Genomic DNA, 24,876 nt, shown 5'->3' on the forward strand with positions numbered 1-24,876 from the left:
TCACTGAACTCTGTGGCTCTGCCACGGATTGGCTGCAGGCTTCAGCCAGTCACTGAGCCCGGTGGCACTGCCAGTGTAGATGGTACCATCTGCTGAGCTCACGGATTGGCTGCAGCGCTTCAGCCAGTCACTGAGCTCTGTGGCTCTGCCATGGATTGGCTGCAGCGCTTCAGCCAGTCACTGAGCTCGGTGGCTCTGCCAGTGTAGATGGTACCATCTGCTGAGCTCACGGATTGGCTGCAGCGATGAAGACTCGGTGCTGGACATGGGGTGGAGATGTTGTTTTAACTATGGCCACTAATAGCCCAAAGTTTTCTAGAAGGGGTAAAATAATTTGAAAGGTCCATTTAGAGGGTAAGGGGTTAATGATGTAACCTTCCATCTTTGGCTTTTCCCCACTGCAGATGGAGATGCATCAGACCGTGCTGTGAGCGCACTGACTGCCAGCAGCGGTGTGGCATCACTGGCTGCAGCTCATCCATCACTGTGACCGCACTGCCCGCGTTTTCCCCAGGATAGTGGATACCGGCCGGCACGTGTACGTAGCTCACACTGGCAAGGCTAGAGTGCAGCACGCATGCGCAGCAGTGTGAGCGCGCACACGAGCGCTCCTCGTTGCTAAGGTAGCTTGCGCGCGTTCGTTTGTTTCCCGTATTCCAGAATGCGCGAGGCCCTGACGTACAGAACAGTCTGTAACCGGAAGTGACGTCGGCGGTGCGCTGTAGTACACTAGGAGTCTTCCTGGCAGTGAAGCGCTTGTTGACGTTATGTCCGGCGTCTAGGGGAGGGGGTTAGTGGAGGGAGCCGTCTAACTCCTCCTCATTAGTGAAGGAAGCTGGAGGACCAGGCGCTGCCGGCGGCCACTGCTCCATCACCGACTGAGCCGAGACTAAGCAGGGCTGACGTGGAAGTTGAGCTGGGCCTTGGCCAATCACTTAGGCGCTCCCATCAGCCTTTAGCAGTGGACCACTGACGACCAATCACAGCCGGGCTGTCCTCACTCCGCTCAGGTGGTGGTGGGGATGCCAGCCAATCACAGCTCGCTTCTCATCCCGACTCGCCACTTGGTCGCTTGTTTGGCGTAGAGCACAGGTACAGTGACCCACCAATCCGGAGAGAGTGTGCGAGAGCGAAGAGCAGGGGGCGTGAGCTGAGGACAGCCAATCGGTGGCCGGCGTTTCACACACGGACCAGCTGTGACAGAGATGTGGACCAAGAGGTGACTCAGCCATCTCTAGGGCAACGGCCAGTCAGCTGCTACACCTGCTTGTCGCCACACCCTCCTGGCAGCCAACTGCTGCTCCCTTTCGCCTGCCATCTTAGGCTACAGGTGGGAGAAGGCTTCCCTCCATGGTGATTACTAGCCAATCAAAGGAGAGAGATCTCAGCCAGAAGCCACTGTGCAGCCAATCAGCAAATAGCTTTTCCAGTGCCTGCCTGTTGGATTACGAGTGCCATTCCAAGTAGGGTGCTAAGAAACCAGGCATCGGGGTAGTAGTGCCCAAGTATTATCAGCAGAACAAGAAACCAGCAACAAGTGCAGCAGACAGAGGGTCTGCAGTGTCTTTCCAGCCACCCACATCGGGATCCTCAACTTCAGGCCTGCCAGACACTGACCTCCATGAATGGAAATCGGAACCGCAGGTAAAGAGGCTTCAGGGCACCTTATTATTGTGAGATGTACCCACCATTGTGTATGCTGTGCCTGGCATTCAGCTGGAAAGGACATTGCTACCAGCCTCTCAGTCTCTGGTTGCTGATTGACAATTGCACTGATCATCTTAAATGTTGTAATCAGCCTGACAAGGGTTAAATGTGACCCTCAGAACTGGGAGGCATAGTGGACCTCATTTATCAACACTGTCTGGCCAATCAGAATGTGGCTGTCATTTCTGAGCTTTACTGGAGAATGAAACCTGAGTTCTGATTGTCCTATCTCTGAGACAGTGGTGACAGATGGGTCTGAGGTTGGTGTACATGGTTGTAGCGGGGGCATTTTACCCTGCGGGTCACTACTTTGTGCTGAGGTCTAGAGAGGTGGCCGTGCTCTCCCTGGGGTGTCACTGTGTGGTAAATATGGCTGCACAGGGCCTATCCACAGCCCATACTTCCAATTCTGACACAATGTGTCCCGGGAGAGTGCTGAATGCAGTGCTCCTCTCGTCTGGGCAGGATGGACTTGGCTGACCGGCTCTACGTCTAAAGTAGGAATCCTCTGGTATAGACACTGCTCCATAACGGGGATTAAATGTCATATTGTACGACAATGCCCTGCCATAAAACTGACCTTTACCACTGCAGTTCTTAGAGTGGGGAATGGAAAAAGGACAGAACCCCCCAGTCCTTTCCAGGAAGCGTCAGACACCGTCACGCTGCACTCCTCAGTGCCCATCACACTGCGTCAGCCTACAGTGCTGTGGGACAAAGCAAACAATTCACTGTTACATACTAATTCTGAAAATTACCTTGTTCCGCTGGCTAGTTGACCAAGATTTATTTATTATATATTAAAACGTTTTTGAATCACTGACTGGTAACCAACTTATGATTTTACTGAAAACATGCTTTCTCCCAATGAATTTGCCCAGCACTGTAAGTGGTAGATCTGGTTCCATTATTCCTATAGGTGTGCGCTGGCAGACCCATGCAGAGGGAGGTAGAAGACATACCTGTCCTTTCACACCCAACTTGTACAAAGCTCTCCTCCGAGCCCACAACTCCTGTTGCTGCACATACTAGTTTAATATATCCAAGAGCTGTTCCCATTCTCCTGCTCTGTAACTTTCCAACCAAGCGTTCATTTATCAAGTCTGCAGTACTATGGGTATTGTTACCGCCTTTATGCCATTATTACACCTGCCATTGTCCAATGGCTGGCTTGCCCTGAATGGATGCCCCCTGCCTGCATGTAGTTTGACAGAAGGGAGACTCGGTGCAGAAGATAAAAACGTGCCCCCACTTAACTGTACTCTTTCCCCGGGGTCTCGGTGCTAGGAACGAATTGTGTTTGACAAATGGCAGGTTATTCAGATGGGAGCCACCAAGCGGTCATCACTTTGGAGGGATCCTTTGGGAGTAAGGCAAGCTATATGTATTGGGAACCCCAGCTATATAAAGCATCTGAAATGTTGATCATGCCTGTATCTTTGCATTATAAGTCCGTTTTCTAGAAATCCATTGGCGAATGTTTCTGCCTGTGCCTGGCCTGCATGTACAGTTCTCCAGCCGCCTGTCAGTGACTGACACTTATCTCTGTGACCTGCTCCCCACCCCAGAACTTGCGTAGGTGACCTCAGTCTGGGGAGCTGCACATGCGCGGATCGATAATCCGATCTGCCCATAGAAGTTTATAGACAGAGCTAGAACATACAAGTTAGACTGACATTAGCAGGCCAGGCTTATAATCTAATCTGTTCTGCAGCCCCTCAGCGGTCCTCTGATAGTAGTTCTCCTACTGGGACATGAGTGCGCATGTGTATTGAGATGCTCGAAGGTTTTATTCACCTGTGCTATGTGGAAGGCAACATTTAGGCCAGGGTTATAGTATGGCCCTGACTTGAATGGGGAAAATGTTGACTTTACTGAAACTTGCCAGTCATTTAAAGAGTAACTAAACTTTTTGTTTATATATTTTTTTATGGCTTGGAAAGTTATGACCTTGAGATTGTCCTGATAAGTAGGACACTCGGGGGGGATGAGGCGGGTGCTGACTCTCACTGCCAGCATCAGTACTCCAAATGAGTACATTCTGATATCAGTGCAGCTGAAGGCAGGCAGAGACAGTGAAAAAAAGTAGGGGTTTGGAAGCCATTTGCAATTTTTTTTACAGGAATGGAGACAAATCACCCAATAAATTGATTTGCAAAGTTTCATGGCGTTCCATGCTGGTCAAAATTATTTAAAAACAAAATAAAAAATTCTAGGTGCACTTTAATTCTCTAATTCATCAATGAATGAATGTAATTCTGTAGTCAATGTCAGGTTAATTGTTCTGTTTTAAGGTACCGTCACATTAAACGACGCTGCAGCGATATCGACAACGATGCCGATCGCTGCAGCGTCGCTGTGTGGTCGCTGGAGAGCTGTCACACAGACAGCTCTCCAGCGACCAACGATGCCGAAGTCCCCGGGTAACCAGGGTAAACATCGGGTTACTAAGCGCAGGGCCGCGCTTAGTAACCCGATGCTTACCCTGGTTACCATTGTAAATGTAAAATAAAACAGTACATACTCACCTTCTGATGTCCGTCAGGTCCCTGGCCGTCTGCTTCCCGCACTGACTGTGAGCTCCGGCCGGCCGTAAAGTAAAAGAGTACAGCGGTGACGTCACCGCTGTGCTGTGCTTTACGGGACCTGACGGACATCAGAAGGTGAGTATGTACTGTTTTATTTTACATTTACAATGGTAACCAGGGTAAGCATCGGGTTACTAAGCGCGGCCCTGCGCTTAGTAACCCGATATTTACCCTGGTTACCATTGTAAAACATTGCTGGCATTGTTGCTTTTGCTGTCAGACACGACGATACACGCCGATCTGACGACCAAATAAAGTTCTGGCCTTTCAGCAACGACCAGCGATATCGCAGCAGGATCCAGATCGCTGCTGCGTGTCAAACACAACGAGATCGCTATCCAGGACGCTGCAACGTCACGGATTGCTATCGTTATCGTTGCAAAGTCGTTTAGTGTGAAGGTACCTTTAGGGAAACATTGCCTGCTGTGATGCTGCAATTAGTATGATTTGTAGTGATCAGTGATAACGTGGAGCCCTAGCCTTGTAGTCCCTGTGCCAGGTGTTAAAATCCTTTCCTGTTAGGGACTGGGAGTCAGTGGTCACAGTGCTCGTCTCCCCACTTTGCCTATCAGGATTGGCCATGTATCCTCCCAAGCATCCAATTTAATGTGTATTGTGAGTTAAACACTTTGAGTAGTGTTCTTTTTCTCTTCACATGCAGAATATTCTCACTTAAGAGCTTTTCCCATTAGTTGTACAATTTTTTTTTTTAACAATCCACCCCTCTCCATAGGATTTGATATTACTTTGTACCCCAATCTAATTGTGCAGACTCCAGATATGCACGTCCGGCATTGAATTGTGCTGGTCCATTATGGTGCCTGTAAGCTACTCTACTCTCACCTTCTACCTTTTCTCAGCACAGTCTGTAGGTGTTCACGTGAGCCCTGGTTGTCCAGGGGCCACCGGCATAATACTCTGCTGCGGCGGCATGTTCATGAGGCTGTTTGGAGTATGTACCAGGCCGAACGCACGTGCTCCACCAGCAAGCTCAAATGGCTCACGTCCTGTTTACAATCAACAGAGCTGTTTAAGAGATTTTTTTTTTTTTTTTAGAAGTGATGAAAATGACTACTAACATTATATTGTAATGCTTTATAACTTTAGAAAAACTTTAAAGTGCATCTGTCAGTTCTCAGATATGTCTGTTTGGGTAAATATTTTTATATTTTTCATGAAATAATTCTGAAATGTATTTTCCTTAGGCAAATTCCTATGACCATGTTTCATTTTGTAGAAGCAAAAGATCGATCATTTCAATACAGATGGCTTCCTTACACCATCTTTCTTTACAGGATCCTTCCCATCAAAGTGTTTATCCTCTTAAAGGGAACCTGTCACCCCCAAAATGGAAGATGAGCTAAGCCCACCAGCATCAGGGGCTTATCTACAGCATTCTGGAATGCTGTAGATAAGCCCCTGATGTAACCTGAGAGGTAAGAAAAAGAGGTTAGATTATACTCACCCACGGGCGGTCCCGGGTCTGTTCAGGTCCGATGGGCGTCGCGGTCCGGGGCCTCCTATCGTTCTACGATGACGTCCTCTTCTTGTTTTCCTGCCGCGGCTCCGGCGCAGGCGTACTATGTCTGCCCTGTTGAGGGCAGAGCAAAGTACTGTAGTGCGCAGGCGCTGGGCCTCTCTGGCCTTTCCTGGCGCCTATGCACTGCAGTACTTTGCTCTGCCCTCAATAGGGCAGACATAGTACGCCTGCGCCGGAGCCGCAGCATGAAGAGAAGAAGAGGACGTCATCTGAAGATGGGAGGCCCCGGACCGGACCGCAACTCCCATCGGACCTGAACAGAACCGGGACCGCCCCTGGGTGAGTATCTAACCTCTTTTTCTCATCTTTCAGGTCACGTCGTGGGCTTATCTACAGCATTCCAGAAGGCTGTAGATAAGTCCCTGATGCTGGTGGGCTTAGCTCACCTTCCATTTTGGGGGTGTCAGGTTCCCTTTAAAATATTGCAATCATCATATTATGCAGCACTGTGTACTTACAATTGCTCATTTTGCCTTTCTACCCAGCTTCTTTTTTCTCTGCTCTATGTAGAAACAGGAAGTCTCTTGTCCCTGTACAAATCATCCACCTCCAGTTCCTGACCCAGCTGCTCCTCTCCTCCCTTTGCCGGGGACTTGTGCAGTGACTCATGACTTGTGCAGAGAAAATTGACCCCCAGTTTCTACATAGAGCTTAGAAGAAATCAGCTAGTCACATGAGATCATAGTCCTAATGGAAGATAGAAGAATTAGCTGGGTAGAAGTGCAGAATCAGCAATTGTAAGTACACAGTGCTGTATAATATGATGACTGCAATATATTATGAGGATAAACACTTTGATGGGAGGAGTGCTTCTTCAAAGAAGCTACATACGTTGTATGAACATGTCTGATGTGCAAAGAATTAATTTTACAGAAAGGACACATGGATCAGGAAATAAAAAGTGTGAATGGTTCCCCTTAAATTCTATGGATATATGAGCTTCCTGTTTATAAAACAGACAGCACATGGGTGGGCACTCGTTGTAACGTGAAGTTCTACAGTTTGGGTGCTTTTTTAAAATCTTTGATTTAGTATGATTATCCAGCCTTTTAACCCCTTCATGAAGTTTAGATCCACCATGGAGAGGATGTGGTTGTGTTAAGCCTCTTTCAGGTACTTGTGGTGACAGTTTTGACACGTACCGGAGACACTTACACACGTAGACCCATTCAAGTGAATGAGTGTGTGCACATGTCAGTGTGTTTCCACAGACTGTGTGTATGCGTGCAAAATACTCTGACGTCCATTTTTTTTAACAGCAGTCCGGGCACAGAGGGATGTCATCAGTGTGACACGTACTGGTGCATGAGAAGCAGCGGTACAGTTAGCGCTGTTCCCCTGTGCCGGGTGCTATAGATGGCTCTCATCATTCTTCCTTCCTTGTGCTGATGGCTGCAGAGCAGGGAAGAATCATGAGTCGTCTATAGCACCCGACGCTGGGGAACAGTGCTAACTGTACCGCTGCTTCTCAGTCGCCAGTACGTGTGGTAATAATGAGGCACACGGTTGCCACACGTATTACACACACGGACACGAATATCTACGGGACTGTTTTTGTCCATTGCTGGAAATATCAGTACATGTGAAACCGGGCTTATACAGCAGGCACCTGCTTCTAACTGCAATGTTTAGAGTTAGATGACAGACTGTTGGCATTTAAAGTGTTGTGGTAGTCCAACTCATGTGGAGGAAGCAAAATAGGAACACTGTCTCTTTAAATCTTGGTTGGTTTATTCTAAGGCAGCATAAACCAACACAAGGGGAAAAATAAACACAGTCCTTCAGGATAAAACAGAAAACAACAAAGAAAACAAAACGCTGCAACACAGTCTTTACTTGGTGGCACCCCGCTCTGGGGCAAAGAAGGTTCAGTCTGCCCTCTACAAGATAAAAAGCCTCTGGAGACTCCTCTCTCCAAGCTTACTGAACCCAGACTGCCTGTAGAGCCCATGTACTTAGACCCTAGACCATGTGAATCTTTCAATCATGTGACTGACCACATGATCATGACATCACACAGGTCCTGGCAGCTCTGCCAGTGGAGATAAAGTGAACCTTCTCCCACCCGCTCTATGAAGGTCCACATGAAACCAGCCCATTATGCAACTTTAAATTAACCCTCACAACGCGTAGTGTGCTGGAGGAACATAGTCTGGTTTCATATCACTGACGCCATTAAGCGCAGTGACTCATATCTCCCCTTTATTACCTCACCAGTGACTTTGTCACAGGGTATATCCAGGACTCTATGAAAAACAAAAATACACTGCTCAAAAAATAAAGGGAACACTAAAATCCCACATCCTAGATATCACTGAATGAAATATTCTAGTTGGAAATCTTTATTCATTACATAGTGGAATGTGTTGAGAACAATAAAACCTAAAAATTATCAACGTAAATCACAACTAATATCCCACGGAAGTCTGGAGTTGGAATGATGCTCAAAATCAAAGTGGAAAATGAAGTTACAGTCTGATCCAACTTCAGTGGAAATGCCTAAAGACAAGGAAATGATGATCAGTAGAGTGTGTGGCCTCCATGTGCCTGTATAATCTCCCTACAACGCCTGGGCATGCTCCTGATGAGGCGGCGGATGGTCTCCTGAAGGATCTCCTCCCAGACCTGGACTAAAGCATCCGCCAACTCCTGGACAGTCTGTGGTGCAACATGACGTTGGTGGATGATGCGAGACATGATGTCCCAGATGTGTTCAATCGGATTCAGGTCTGGGAAACGGACGGGCCAGTCCATAGCTTCAATGCCTTCATCTTGCAGGAACTGCTGACACACTGCAGCCACATGAGGTCTGGCATTGTCCTGCATTAGGAGGAACCCAGAGCCAACTGCACCAGCATATGGTCTCACAAGGGGTCTGAGGATCTCATCTCGGTTCCTACCTCTGGTGAGCACATGGAGGTCTGTGTGGCCTTCCAAAGAAATGCCACCCCACACCATTACTCACCCACTGCCAAACTGGTCATGCTGAAGGATGTTGCAGGCAGCAGGTCGCTCTCCACGGTGTCTCCAGACTCTGTCACGTCTGGCACATGTGCTCAGTGTGAACCTGCTTTCATCTGTGAAGAGCACAGGGCGCCAGTGGCGAATTTGCAATTCCTGGTGTTCTGTGGCAAATGCCAAGCATCCTGCACGGTGTTGGGCTTTGAGCACAACCCCCATCTGTGGATGTCGGGCACTCGGACCATCCTCATGGAGTTGGTTTCTAACCGTTTGTGCAGACACATGCACATTTGTGGCCTGCTGGAGGTCATTTTGTAGGGCTCTGGCAGTGCTCCTCCTGTTCCTCCTTGCACAAAGGCTGAGGTAGCGGTCCTGTTGCTGGGTTGTTGCCCTCCTACGGCCCCCTCCACGACTCCTGGTGTACTGGCCTGTCTCCTGGTAGCGCCTCCAGCCTCTGGACACTACGCTGACAGACACAGCAAACCTTCTTGACACAGCTTGCATTGATATGCCATCCTGGATGAGCTGCACTACCTGAGCCACTTGTGAGGGTTGTAGAGTCTGTCTCATGCTACCTCGAGTGTGAAAGCACAGCCAACATTCAAAAGTGACCAAAACATCAGCCAGAAAGCATTGGTACTGAGATGTGGTCTGTGGTCCCCACCTGCAGAACCACTCCTTTATTGAGTGTGTCTTGATAATTGCCAATAATTTCCACCTGTTGTCTATTCCATTTGCACAACAGTATGTGAAATTGATTGTCAGTCAGTGTTGCTTCCTAAGTGGACAGCTTGATTTCACAGAAGTTTGATTTACTTGGAGTTATATTCTGTTGTTTAACCCCTTTCTGACATTAGACGTACTATCCCGTCGAGGTGGGGTGGGCCCGTATGACCACCGACGGGATAGTACGTCATAGTACGTGAGCGCGGCCGGGTGTCAGCTAACTATCATAGCTGACATCCAGCACTATGTGCCAGGAGCGGTCACGGACCGCCCCCGGCACATTAACCCCCGGCACACTGCGATCAAACATGATCGCAGTGTTCCGGTGGTATAGGGAAGCATCGCGCAGGTAGGGGGCTCCCTGCATGCTTCCCTGAAACCCCCGAAGCAACGCGATGTGATCGCGTTGCTCCGAGGGTCTCTTACCTCCTCCTCCCTGCAGCAGGCCCGGATCCAAAATGGCGGTGGCATATGGGTCCTGCAGGGAGGTGGCTTCACAGCGCCTGCTCAGAGCAGGCGCCGGGAAGCCTGGAGCTGTGCACGTCAGATCGCCGATCTGACACAGTGCACAGCAAAGTGTCAGATCAGCGATCTTACACTATAACATGATGCCCCCCTGGGGCAATGTTATACTGTAAAAATAAATATTCACATGTGTAAAAAAAATAAATAAATAAATTGTTCCTATAAATACATTTCTTTAAATAAAAAAAACAAACAAAAGTACACATTTAGTATCGCCGCGTCCGTAAAGACCCGACCTATAAAACTGGCCCACTAGTTAACCCCTTCAGTGAACACCGTTAAAAAAAAAAAAAAAAAACAGGCAAAAAACAACGCTTTATCATACCGCCAAACAAAAAGTGGAATAACACGCGATCAAAAAGACGGATATAAATAACCATGGTACCGCTGAAAACGTCATCTTGTCCCGCAAAAAACGAGCCGCAATACAGCGTCATCAAAGAAAATATAAAAAAGTTATAGTCCTCAGAATAAAGCGATGCAAAAATAATTATTTTTTCTATAAAATAGTTTTAATCGTATAAAAGCGCCAAAACATAAAAAAAAATATAAATGAGGTATCGCTGTAATCGTTCTGACCTGAAGAATAAAACTGCTTTATCCATTTTACCAAACACGGAACGGTATAAACGCCTCCCCCAAAAGAAATTCATGAATACCTGGTTTTTGGTCATTCTGCCTCAAAAAATCGGAATAAAAAGCGATCAAAAAATGTCACGTGCCCGAACATGTTACCAATAAAAATGTCAACTCGTCCCGCAAAAAATAAGACCTCACATGACTCTGTGGACCAAAATATGGAAAAATTATAGCTCTCAAAATGTGGTAACGCAAAAAATATTTTTTGCAATAAAAAGCGTCTTTCAGTGTGTGAAGGCTGCCAATCATAAAAATCCGCTAAAAAAAAATGCTATAAAAGTAAATCAAACCCCCCTTCATCACCCCCTTAGTTAGCGAAAAATTAAAAAAATGTATTTATTTCCATTTTCCCATTAGGGTTAGGGTTAATGTTAGGGTTGGGGCAACAGTTAGGGTTAAGGTTGGGGCTACGGTTAGGGTTGGGGCAACAGTTAGGGTTAAGGTTGGGGCTAAAGTTAGGGTTAGCTAAAGTTAGGGTTGGGGCTAAAGTTAGGGTTGGGGCTAAAGTTAGGGTTGGGGCTAAAGTTAGGGTTGGGGCTAAAGTTAGGGTTAGGGCTACAGTTAGGGTTGGGGCTAAAGTTAGGGTTAGGGTTTGGATTACATTTACGGTTGGGATTAGGGTTGGGATTAGTGTTAGGGTTGTGGTTAGGGTTGGGGTTAGGGGTGTGTTGGGGTTAGGGATGTGGTTGGGATTAGGGGTGTGTTTGGGTTAGGGTTTCAGTTAGAATTGGGGGTTTCCCTTTTAGGCACATAAGGGGCTCTCCAAACACGACATGGCGTCCGATCTCAATTCCAGCCAATTCTGCGTTGAAAAAGTAAAACAGTGCTCCTTCCCTTCCGAGCTCTCCCGTGTGCCTATACAGGGGTTTACCCCAACATATGGGTTATCAGCGTACTCAGGACACATTGGACAACAACTTTTGGGGTCCAATTTCTCCTTTTACCCTTGGGAAAATACAAAACTGGGGGCTAAAATATAATTTTTGTGGAAAAAAAAAATATTTTTTTATTTTCACGGCTCTGCGTTATAAACTGTAGTGAAACACTTGGGGGTTCAAAGTTCTCACAAAACATCTAGATGAGTTCCTTGGGGGGTCTAGTTTCCAATATGGGGTCACTTGTGGGGGGTTTCTACTGTTTAGGTACATTAGGGGCTCTGCAAACGCAATGTGACGCTTGCAGACCAATCCATCTAAGTCTGCATTCCAAATGACTCTCCTTCCCTTCCGAGCTCTCCCGTGCGCTCAAACGATGGTTCCCCCCACATATGGGGTATCGGCGTACTCAGGACAAATTGAAAAACAACTTTTGGGGTCCAATTTCAACCCTTGGAAAAATACAAAACTGGGGGCTAAAAAATAATTTTTGTGAAAAAAAAAAAAATAATTTTTATTTTCAAGGCTCTGCGTTATAAACTGTAGTGAAACACTTGGGGGTTCACAGCTCTCCCAACACATCTAGATGAGTTCCTTAGGGGGGTCTACTTTCCAAAATGGTGTCACTTGTGGGGGGTTTCAGTGTTTAGGCACATCAGTGGCTCTCCAAACACAACATGGCGTCCCATCTCAATTCCTGTCAATTTTGCATTGAAAAGTCAAACGGCGCTCCTTCCCTTCCGAGCTCTCCCATGCGCCCAAACAGTGGTTTACCCTCACATATGGGGTATCAGCGTACTCAGGACAAATTGTACAACAACTTTTGGGGTCCAATTTCTTCTCTTACCCTTGGAAAAATAAAAAATTGGGGGCGAAAATATCATTTTTGTGAAAAAATGTGATTTTTTTATTTTTACGGCTCTGCATTATAAACTTCTGTGAATCACTTAATGGGTCAAAGTGCTCACGACACATCTAGATAAGTTCCTTAGGGGGTCTACTTTCCAAAATGGTGTCACTTGTGGGGGGTTTCAATGTTTAGGCACATCAGTGGCTCTCCAAACGCAACATGGCGTCCCATCTCAATTCCAGTCAATTTTTCCATTGAAAAGTCAAATGGCGCTCCTTCGCTTCCGAGCTCTCCCATGCGCCCAAACAGTGGTTTACCCCCACATATGGGGTATTGGCGTACTCAGGACAAATTGTACAACAACTTTTGGGGTCTATTTTCTCCTGTTACCCTTGGTAAAATAAAACAAATTGGAACTGAAATAAATTTTGTGTGAAAAAAAGTTAAATGTTCATTTTTATTGGAACGTTCAAAAAATTCCTGTGAAACACCTGAAGGGTTAATAAACTTCTTGAATGTGGTTTTGAGCACCTTGTTTTCTATCATATAGACCCCTCAAAATGACTTCAAATGAGATGTGGTCCCTAAAAAAAAAAAATGGTGTTGTAAAAATGAGAAATTGCTGGTCAACTTTTAACCCTTATAACTCCCTAACAAAAAAAAAATTTTGGTTCCAAAATTGTGCTGATGTAAAGTGGACATGTGGGAAATGTTACTTATTGTGTATTTTTTGTGACATATCTCTGTGATTTATTTGCATAAAAATTCAAAGTTGGAAAATTGCGAAATTTTCAAAATTTTCACCAAATTTAATTTTTTTTCACAAATAAACGCAGGTAATATCAAAGAAATTTTACCACTATCATGAAGTACAATATGTCACGAGAAAACATGTCAGAATCACTGGGATCCATTGAAGCGTTCCAGAGTTATAACCTCATAAAGGGACAGTGGTCAGAATTGTAAAAATTGGCCTGGTCATTAACGTGCAAACCATCCTCGGGGGTAAAGGGGTTAAGTGTTCCCTTCATTTTTTTTGAGCAGTGTATATTAACTGGCAGGTAGTTGCTGCCTACCTGCCTGCTGTGCACAGCGCCATTTTTCCCCCCGGCACAGAGCACTCCTGCCGGCATTCAGCTGCCTCTGCTGACGTTATATCGACAGAGCAGTGGATTCTTTTGCGCTCTGCTATGTTGACAGGACGGGACTTCAGACGTCATTCTGATTGAATGGATTCCCATTGCTTAACTGGGGAGCCGACTGTCAATCAGAATGATGTCGGAAGTCATGCTCCATCACGCAAGCAGAGGCAGCTGAATCCCCGGCAGGAACGGTTTGTGACTGCTCTGTGCTGGGGAAGAATGGTGCCGAGCACAACAGGCAGGTAGGTAGCAACTACCTGCTTGTTAGTGCTTAGGGACATTTTTTGTTTTTCAGAAGGCCTGGATATATCTCTTAAGTCATGCATTTCCATTAGTATAGAATAGACTTTCCCGCCTACATGTTTGCAGGCTGCCAATGGTTTGCCATACCGTGATTAATATTATAGACTCCGATATTGTAGTACTGCAGTACAAGTGATCACAGGTTTAAGATAAATAAAGGTATCAAAAAAAATCCACAAAACATTTAAAAAAAAAATGTAATCATTATGTTCTTCCCCAGTTAAAAACAACAACAAAAAACCCCCGAAGACCCCCAATTGTTGGTTTTTTATATAAACCCATCAATTGGCTGTATAAAGATGTCATAGTGCTTGTACAGGTGCTGCAGCCTCTTCCAAGCTCTTCATACTTGTCTGTGCTATACCTTTAGTACCACTAAATTGGGTGTTAGCTGACGGACAAATAGACAATGTGACTGTGTAATTAGCCTTTACAGGAGATACAGAATTCCACCTGTGGGCAAACAGTCTGTGCCCCGTACTCCAAAGGCCGGATACTGGCTCCTTACATATGTGGCACGGCATACCAAGCCCATTCTGAAAACGTCCCTATATTTTCTATGGCTTTGGAAACATGCAGGCAAACTATTTTGCATTTTAAAAAAGTTGTTCCCATGTGTCTTGCACACAAATGTCATCAGCCATCTTTACACAAAATGGATATGATTCACAGATGAAAGGCTAAAAAAATGAGTCACGTCGCTTACTCATTGGAGGACCAGTATGGGTGACCGAACTGGTAATGTGGTTTTTTGTTAACTGTTGATGAGTTTCACAATGGGAAGATTGCGTGTCATATGGGTACAAGACATTGTAAATGTGGGAGTAAAAATTTGGCAGCAGATATTATTAATAATAATATTCTGTTCTGGGAAAGTTTACTTTCCTAGGTATTTATAAGAATGTGTTCTGGAATTTACAGTGACTTGCAAAAGTATTCACACCTTTGGCATTTTTTTCATCTTTGCTGCTACCTCACAACCTGGAATTTCACTGTTTTGTTCGAGGGTTTGGTTTTCTTTTTGTTGTGAATCCAACCACAAATAGGAAAAAAAAAATAACTGAAAGCTTCAGTGTGCATAACTATTCACCTCATTAAAAAAAGTCAGTACTTTGTAGAGCCTCCTTTTGTGGCTATTACAGCTGCAAGTGGCTTTGCATAAGTCTCTATGAGCTTTCCACATCTTGCCACTGAGATTTTTGCCTATTTCTCAAGGCACAACTTCTCCAGCTTCTTCATGTTTGCTGTTTACCAGAGGAAACAATCTATCTTCAAGTCTGACCACAGATTCTCAGTTGTATTGAGGTCTGGACTTTGACTAGGCCTCTTCAAAACATTTACTCTTTTCCCCTTAAAGGGCCACTGTCACCCCCTCCAGCCGTTATAAACTAAAAGAGCCACCTTGTGCAGCAGTAATGTTGCATTCTGAGCTGTGACTGACAATGAAGACTGCGCCTGCCCCAGGCAGGCACGCACAGTGCAGGCACCGGATTTAAAGGGAACCGATCACCCCGTTTTTTTCGGTATGAGATAAAAATACTGTTAAATAGGGCCTGAGCTGTGCATTACAATAGTGTAGTTTGTGGACCCCGATTCCCCACCTATGCTGCCGAAATACGTTACCAAAGTAGTCATTTTCGCCTGTCAATCAGGCTGGTCAGGTCGGATGGGCGTGGCTTCTTCCCCCAGATATTGCGTAGTTTTCCGTTGGCGGCGTAGTGGTGTGCGCATGTCCAAGGTCCCCAATCCTGCACGGGGGGGTGAAAATAGCAGCGATGTCCGTTATTCCATTGGTGGTCGGTGGGCGCGGCCATCTTCCTTTGGCCGCGCGTGCGCAGAAGCGGCGCTCTGCTGGCCGCGGCTTCAGGAAAATGGCCGCGGGATGCCGCGCGTGCGCAGATGGAGATCGCGGCGGCCATTTTCCTGAAGCCGCGGCCAGCAGAGCGCCGCTTCTGCGCACGCGCGGCCAAAGGAAGATGGCCGCGCCCACCGACCACCAATGGAATAACGGACATCGCTGCTATTTTCACCCCCCCGTGCAGGATTGGGGACGTTGGACATGCGCACACCACTACGCCACCAACGGAAAACTACGCAATATCTGGGGGAAGAAGCCACGCCCATCCGACCTGACCAGCCTGATTGACAGGCGAAAATGACTACTTTGGTAACGTATTTCGGCAGCATAGGTGGGGAATCGGGGTCCACAAACTACACTATTGTAATGCACAGCTCAGGCCATATTTAACAGTATTTTTATCTCATACCGAAAAAAACGGGGTGATAGGTTCCCTTTAAGAAGAAACAGCGCGCAGGGGGCGGCGACCATCGCCCCTGAAGAGAAGAGTGACGGCAGTTGGGAGATTCATAGAGGAGGCTTCGGACCGCCTCCAGGTACAAAGTCAGGTATTTGTGGCAAACTTTAAAACGCTTTATTCAGGGATTAACTGAATCAAAAACTAAAAGAGCCACCTTGTCAGAATGCAGCATTACTGCTGCACAAGGTGGCTCTTTTAGTTTATAACGGCTGGAGGGGGTGACAGTGGCCCTTTAAGCCACTTAAGTGTTACTTTAGCAGTATACTTTGTGTCATTGTCTTGGAAGATGACCCTCTATCCCAGTCTCAAATCACTGACAAACTGAAAAAGGGTTTTGCTCATGAATATTCCCGTGTTTTGCACCATCCATCTTCCCCTCAACTTGTATCATTTTTCCTGTCCCTGCTGCCAAAAAACATCCCCACAGCATGATGCCGCCACCACCATGTTTCACTGTGAGGATGGTGTGCTTTGGGTGATGAGCGGTGTTGGTTTTGTGCCAGACGTAGCATTTTCCTTGGTGGGTAGAAAGTTAAATTTTGGTCTCATCTGACCACAACACCTCCCGCCATACATTTGAGGAGTCTTCCACATGTCATTTAGCAAATTCAAAACGAGCCTTATAATTTGTGTGGAAGCAAAAGTTATTTTCTGCCTACTAATCTCTATAGATTGTACAGCACATTGTGGTCGTATGGACAGATAATCCAGTTTCTGCTTGGGAACTCTGCAGCACCTTCAGGGTTACCACTTACCAACTTGTGTTGCATCTTTGATTAATGCTCTCCTTGCCATGCTGATAGTTCTGGTGGGCAGCCCTCTCTTGACAAGTTTGTTGTGGGACCATGTTCTTTCCATTTGATGATAATGGATTTGATGGTGCTCCAGGTGATCATCAGAGATTGGGAAATTTTTTTAAATTCAACCTTGACTTACCGTATATTTCTCAACAACTTTGTCCCTAACTTGTTTGGAGATATCCTTGGACTTCATGGTGTTTAGTTAGAGGTGCCTCTTGCTTTAAAGAATTTGTCCACTACTTGGACAACCCCTTCTCATACCCCACGCTTGGTTCGACAAAATAAAAATGCTTATACTCGCCTTCCATGCTGGTGTTTTTTTTTGTTTGTTTTTTTTTTTTCATTTTATTGGTGCCAAACATTTAAATGAAGAATGGGTTGTCTTAGTAGTTTACAGCTCATCTAATGGTGCTACAGCCTTGCTGGCGGTGAATACTTTCACAAGCCACTATATGTGTGCTGTAAACGTTATATCTGATGACGAGAATCACTTCCATGTGTACGTGCGTGCAGAAATCTGCAACAAAAGTACAAATATGATTTTTTTTTTTTGTGGATGACGGGAAAAGGTGCCTTAAAGCTGTATATGACTTTCCAGAGACTGAGCCCCAGTCATCGCAGTGTGGACCCCATGGTTCTATAGATCCTGTATGCATTGGCTTCAGTGCATGCGGTTCATTCTGGTTCACTAACTCGCTTCTCTTTGCAGAAGGCATTTGAGGCCAGGATCAGGGAAAGTTCAGTGTGCCTGTCACAGGGATAGGAAGTGTAGTGTGTGGGGAGGGAGGAGAGTGCTGGAGAACCCTACGGAAACACCGCTTGCGTACATGTCATCAATACTCATTTATTGATTAATGGGAAAAGGTTGTGTACTGTTAGCTAATGCAGTTTACAGGTATAGCACTACAGAATATGTTGGCGCTATGCAAGCAGCAGGAAATGTATAAATAGTGTAATCTATCTCTGACGTGGCATTGTGCCTCTCCAGCAATTCAGTGCTGGTGATAGACTCCCATTGAAGGAAATCTTAAACTTGCGCCAAAGGATTTTGGGCAGTTTTCATAGCAACACAGGCAATGCCATATTCGGAAAGTTCACATATTCTGACCATATTTTTGCATGAATTTTCTTAGAGAAGTAGAAATGTAAAATAACATTGTTTCTCAAATTTCTCCATTGCGGACTATAAATCAGGCTAAAAACTGTAAGCGATTAGGTCAGTATTTGTTTTTGGTTTTTTTTCTTTAATTCAAAGAATTTTTCAGCAATTTTTGCCCTAATCCTTTGTATACACCATATGCATATAATGTAGTTTAAGCATATTAAAGGGGTTGTCCACTACTACCCATTCTTGATATAGATGTTTGGCCATCTTAACCCCTTTCTGACGTCGGACGGGATAGTACATCCGACGTCAGAAGCCCCGCTTTGAGGTGGGCTCCGGCGGTGAGCCCACCTCAAAACCACGACATGTCATCTGTTTTTAACAGCTGACATGTGCCCGCAATAGGCGCGGGCGGAATCGCGATCTGCCCGCGCCTATTAACTAGTTAAATGCTGCTGTCAAACTCTGACAGCGGCATTTAACAAGCGATTCCTGCCATCGGGCCAGAAATACGCGCACCGTCAAGTGATCGGGGGTCAGCGGTGTGTCGGCATGACAACCAGAGGTCTCCATAAGACCTCTATGGTTGTTGATGCCAGATTGCTATGAGCGCCACCCTGTGGTCCAGCTCTCTGGCGCCCCCTTACCCTCAGGTCAGTTGGGGTACTGCACCTAGGGTAATTAGTAACCAGAAAGGCTGCCTGCTATGTGCTGGCTATTGGGCGTGCCGCAGCGAGGGCGATATAACTACTCCCACTCAGGCGGGAACAATAATTATCAATGCCACCGTCGCTACAAAGCCTCCCAAGCGCACAAAACAAAGTATGCTGCCACCAGCTCCGATTTCCTAGGATTAACGGGTCCGAAGCCAACCCAAATCAGTAGTGTAATTCACCTTGGAGGACGCGACAGTTCGTTTAGAGCATGGAGAGACAAGCTAGTAATTTTATATTTTACTCCAAAAAAGGTAGGCAGTGTTTACAAGGTATAAAAAGATATTATAAAGAAGACAAAATCATGTGTACAATACAATTACAAATAAAAGAAGGATTAAAATTGGAAAAACACTTACATAGCGTTCAGATCATTTCATATTATGGCTGGCCTGTGGGCTTTTTTAGGATGCACACATCTAGATGCATGTCACATCTATATAGCAGCTAGACCCCGGACACAAAGACACTGCAAGAATGCTGTCTCACTAAATTATTCTTAGCCAAAAACCCAGGCACTCCCCCTGTGGTGACATCACTTAGAGGCTGACACCTCCCCTTTACTTAGAATATGAAATCTATTTTTTCTACCTAGCTTGCGGTATGAATCTCGTATACGAAATATACCAGGTTCCCGAGGTGCACCACGTTAGGGCGATTCTTTTAAGTGTAAGCACGGCGTACTTGCATGAACCGCTTAAGGAGACATCCACGCTTTGCACTCGTTGCGTTTAGCTACTAGCAATTTCAGCGAATGATAGATCTATCGATGGACATCCGGAATATATAATTCTTATATTTCTAGCCTGGATCGGTGCCCATATATAACACGTTAATAGAACAAAGAAATGCCTGCAGTTTGGAAGTGGCTATACCAGTTAGGGCTGGTATTGTTTGGAAGAAGGGAATGAGTAGTTTTAGGGTATGTTTCCACGTTCAGGAAACGCTGCGTGTTTGACGCTGCGTAGAGCCGCAGCAACAAACGCGCAGAGTCCAGATGTTACAGCATAGTGGGGGGATTTCATGAAATCCCGTCTCCACTATGCATTAAAAGACGCATGCGGCAGACCCGAGGAAACGGACATGCGGCGCGTCTTTTCAGAACGCAGCATGTCCTTACAATGCAGAAACAACGCAAGAACAACGCTGGTGACCTGCCAGTAACCTCAGGTGCAGATTTGGTCAGGATTTTACCTGCATAAAATCCTGACCAAATCCTGATGCAATCCTGATCGTGGACACATACCCTAAGGGTATGTCTCCACGTTCAGGATTTGGTCAGGATTTTCCATCAGTATTTGTAAGCCAAAACCAGGAGTAGGTGATAAATGCAGAAGTGGTGCATATGCTTCTATTATACTTTTCCTCTGATTGTTCCACTCCTGGTTTTGGCTTACAAATACTGATGGAAAATCCTGACCAAATCCTGATGCAATCCTGAACGTGGAGACATACCCTTAGGGTATGTGTCCACGTTCAGGATTGCATCAGGATTTGGTCAGGATTTTTCATCAGTATTTGTAAGCCAAAACCAGGAGTGGGTGATAAATGCAAAAGTGGAGCATATGTTTCTATTATACTTTTCCTCTAATTGTTCCACACCTGGTTTTGGCTTACAAATACTGATGAAAAATCCTGACCAAATCCTGATGCAATCCTGAACGTGGACACATACCCTTAGGGAGATGTCTGCTGCAGCTAAAAGCAATAAAAGTTCTTCTGGGAGGGGGAAATGAGGGGTTTAGGATTCACACACACAAGCAGCAGGCAGAGAGAGAAGAGGGGGGTTGGAAGGGCCCCATAGCGTGTCTGGAAAGCCATGTAACCTTCTGAAACTAAACTCACAATATGACATTTTTACATTATCGTGACAGGTGTCTATGAACTCGTAATGACCTGGAGAATCATAATGGCAGGTCAGTTTTAGCGTTTAGTGAGCCTAGCAAAAAAGCCAAGCAAAAAAACTGTGGGATTGCACTTTTTTGCAATTTCGCCGCACTTGAAATTTTTTTCCCGTTTTCGAGTAAACGACATGCTAAAGCCAATGATGTTGTTCAAAAGTACAACTCGTCCCACAAAAAAATAAGCCCTCACATGGCCATATTGACTGAAAAATAAAAAGTTATAGCTCTGGAAAGAAGGGGAGCGAAAAATGAAAACGCAAAACCGAAAAAAGCTCCGGTCTTGAAGGAGTTAAAATAAAAAAGCCTATACTCTTCTCCCGAGCCGACGGCTTTCCAGGGTTGTTGGCGGTCCCGGGGCTCTCGTGCAGTTGTTGTGACATGTGATCCCAGCACCCAATCAGCACAACCCATCAGAACTGCTACCTCCTTTGTACAAGGAGGAACAGGAGGAGCTTTGCCAGAGCCCCGCAAAATGACCTCCAGCAGGCCACAAACATCCATGTGTCTGCTCAAACTGTCAGAAACAGACTCCAGTAGGGTGGTATGAGTGCCTGACGTCCACAAGTGGGTGTTGTGCTTACAGCCCAACACCGTGCCGAGCGATTGGCATTTGCCCCTCACTGGCACCCTGTGTGCATGTAAGTCAGTTCAGACATGCATGGGCAGGGATTCAATTCAGGCAGTGTTGGCTCTGGGCAAGTCAATTAAGCAGAAGTGAGCTGTGTGGCATGCAGATGGAGAGGGCAGAACGTTGTGCTGAGCTCTCGGCCATGCCAGGGGTACACCAAGGAGCCTTCATTTGTGTATGAATAAGTTTTATAGGGGCCTGAGTCCCCTGGAGACCGTATATCTAGTTTAAATCCAATTTTAGGGGTAACAGACTGCCTTTAAAGTTCTATATAGCTATGCAATTTATTTATTTTTTCTCTTTTACTTTTGGCAGTGTTACATGAGTTGCACTGTAGCGTTTATGTGAGTGTTTACAGTCAGTAAGTGAGAACGTTCAGCACACTTCCACAGGGGTGGGTGGAAAAAACCCTATACAATGAATAATATACAGTACACCAAGGTCTATTCAGAGGAAATTCCAGTCTGCCTAAAATGCATTTAGACCCCCGCAGATGAGCTCATTTTTCAGCTATGTGTCCTAACACTGGATCTTTAAATAGGTACTATGTGAAAATGAGGGGCCCACCTCAGGGAATTCCTTACTCTGAAGGGACAGTACCATGTAGCTGTTCACTGAAATAATGAATGGGAGATATGTGTTTCCAGACTTTCCACCAGAGAAGGTTTGCCTCACAAATGATATTTGTAAGATCTTTATCTACAAGTCTACTTCAGTCTATAAGTATGATATAGATATATACAATACATATATTATCTGTTTTCTTAACAAAACAAAAAGTGATTTGAAGTATCGTATTCGATAAACTGCAGGTTTGTAAAAGAAAAAAAAATTTGCTCAAGCAAACCAAAGAAAGTTGAAGGAGCCATCCAGCCACTGATTTAAAAACAATTAAATGAAAAACGATGAATCCTAACCTTACTGATCCCACAGTCTTTCCACTGCTGCCTGCGTCCCCTGCTGGTCTCTGTACTGTTATGCCTGGTGTGGTGCAGTGACCCTTGTGGCAGCTAGGGGGCGCTGTGTGTGCTCCTTGGGATATGCATGGAGGCGTATTTGTTGTTATAATGGTGGTGAAACAGTGATTGCCAGAATTGTGAGTGGCCGATATGTGTTGCAGAGGGAGTCTGCGTGGTAAGCCTGATGCAATGTTGTTGTTCTGGGACCTGTAGTCCCTCAAGAGTGTGTATATCTATGGTGTAGTTGTAAGGGAGACTTAGTAGGCTAGTTGTGTGAGATGGGCGGGACAAACTAGCCACACATCCACACTCCCACCCAGGGAAGTGGTTAAAGGGAACCTGTCACCACGTTTTTGGAAGATGGGATAAAAATAGCGTTAAATAGGGGCAGAGGTGGGCGTTACATTAGTGTGTGTGTTATGCGTTTATTACCCACCTAAGTTGCCGAAATAACTTTGCAAAGTCTCCGTTTTCGCCTGTCAATCAGGCTGGTCAGGTCGCATGGGCGTTGTCTTCCCCCAGATTTGGCGTAGTTTTCCGTTGGTGGCGTAGTGGTGTGCGCATGCCCAAAGTCCGGAATCCTCTTCCAGGGGATTTAAAATAGCGCGGTGTTCGTTATTGCATTGGTGATCGGTGGGCGCGGCCATCTTCCTTTGGCCGCGCGTGCGCAGAAGCGGCGCTCTGCTGGCCGCGGCTTCAGGAAAATGGCCGCCGCGATCTCCATCTGCGCACGCGCGGCATCCCGCGGCCATTTTCCTGAAGCCGCGGCCAGCAGAGCGCCGCTTCTGCGCACGCGCGGCCAAAGGAAGATGGCCGCGCCCACCGATCACCAATGCAATAACGAACACCGCGCTATTTTAAATCCCCTGGAAGAGGATTCCGGACTTTGGGCATGCGCACACCACTACGCCACCAACGGAAAACTACGCCAAATCTGGGTGAAGACACCACGCCCATGTGACCTGACCAGCCTGATTGACAGGCGAAAACGGAGACTTTGCAAAGTTATTTCGGCAACTTAGGTGGGTAATAAACGCATAACACACACACTAATGTAACGCCCACCTCTGCCTCTATTTAACGCTATTTTTATCCCATCTTCCAAAAACGTGGTGACAGGTTCCCTTTAAGGGTATATAATGTGACCAGGGTGTGGGTCACATGCTCCTCTGTGGTTCCAGTGTTTGGACCGGAGTGGTGAAGGTCCTGGAAGTATGTGTTGGATTTCCTGGGAGTAGGAATCCTGAAGAGCACATGCCAGTGTGTTGATTTCCTGGGAGGAGGATTCCTGAATAGCACACTGAACAACCTGTGTTGGAAGACCTGGCAGGAGGCTTCCTGAATAGCACATGGTGGGGCTTTGGACTTGCTAGTGGCCTGGGGTGTTGGTCTGACGTCCTGAATAGCACCTGGACAGGTCATATGCCTGGGGTATTGGACTGACATCCTGAATAGCACCTGGACAGGTTATATGCCTGGGGTGTTAGACGAGGTCCTGAATAGTACCTGGACAGGTCATATGCCTGGGGTGTTGGACGAGGTCCTGAATAGTACCTGGACAGGTCACATGCCTGGGGTGTTGGACGAGGTCCTGAATAGCACCTGGACAGGTCATATGCCTGGGGTATTGGACTGACGTCCTGAATAGCACCTGGACAGGTCATATGCCTGGGGTGTTGGACGAGGTCCTGAATAGCACCTGGACAGGTCACATGTGCGGTTCATGTGTTGAAGTCCTGGGAGTAGGAAATACTGAAGAGCTCATGCTGGTGTGTTGGGAGGTTCTGGGAGTAGGACCGGATCCCTGAATAGCGCACAGTAAGACTCTGATTCTGGATGGTCTATGTTGGGGAAGCTACCGTCCTTCGGTGGGTCTGGACTGACTAAGATATGCCGCCCAGGCAAGTTGGTGATCCCTGTGAGGCAGCTTTCCCAGGAGAGTGGACTGACAAGGAGTCAGCAGGTAGAGCAGGAGCTCCCGTCAGGTACTGTACAGACTGTTGGTGCTTGTGATGTTCTATAAACTGTGTGGTCTCCCACGGCAACTGAACAGAGTGAGGTTCAGCGTGTTTAGAGACCGCGACCCAGTGTCATATGCACTGTATGTGACTTGGAACATTGGTGAAGTGTACGGCGTACAGATACCCATGGTAACTGGGCGAAGTGAGAGGTCCAGCATGTTTAGTGTCCGTGAGATAAAGCCGTAAATGAAGTGTCTAAGATAAAGCTGCAAGTTAATATCACCAGTTGGTGCCTATTGTGTTTGATGAAATGTATATTGTGAACTGTGCACAACCCGGTTTTTGACCCTTTAATAAACCGTATAGACTGTGTTTAAGCAAAAATCGTGCCTGACTACGTTAATCCCGTGCCAAGCGAGTGTCCCCCAATACACTCAGTGAGAGCAATCTTACACTGGGCAGACGTGATCAATGCACAGCCAATCCTTCCCCAGAGCATTGGCATACGTCACAGCTGCAAGAGTTGGCCAACTTTTGGGTACGGTACTTTTTTGTTTTTTACTTAAATTTGTGTATTTTAGGCTAAAAATCATCATGCATTTGGTTTTAATTACACATTTTGCATCGTTTTA

The 24,876-nt window shown here is 46.2% G+C and overlaps 1 protein-coding gene across 3 annotated transcripts in view; it reads left to right on the forward strand.

Moving 5' to 3' along the window:
- Window positions 1-597: 597 nt before the first annotated feature.
- LOC143815971 (protein argonaute-3) overlaps window positions 598-24,876 on the forward strand; it is a 106,289-nt gene continuing 82,010 nt past the window's right edge. For 2 of the 3 annotated variants that reach the window (XM_077295820.1, XM_077295818.1), the window contains exon 1: window positions 717-1,644. Coding sequence is in view for 2 of the 3 variants with exons in the window: in XM_077295818.1 (XP_077151933.1) it covers window positions 1,626-1,644 (19 nt within the window). In the remaining variant the exon portion in view is untranslated. Of the gene's footprint in view, window positions 1,645-24,876 lie in introns of all 3 variants that reach the window. The other variant, XM_077295819.1, reaches the window with a different exon arrangement.

Source organism: Ranitomeya variabilis, chromosome 3 (genome assembly GCF_051348905.1).
Source record: "Ranitomeya variabilis isolate aRanVar5 chromosome 3, aRanVar5.hap1, whole genome shotgun sequence".
NCBI classification, from domain to species: Eukaryota; Metazoa; Chordata; class Amphibia; order Anura; family Dendrobatidae; genus Ranitomeya; species Ranitomeya variabilis.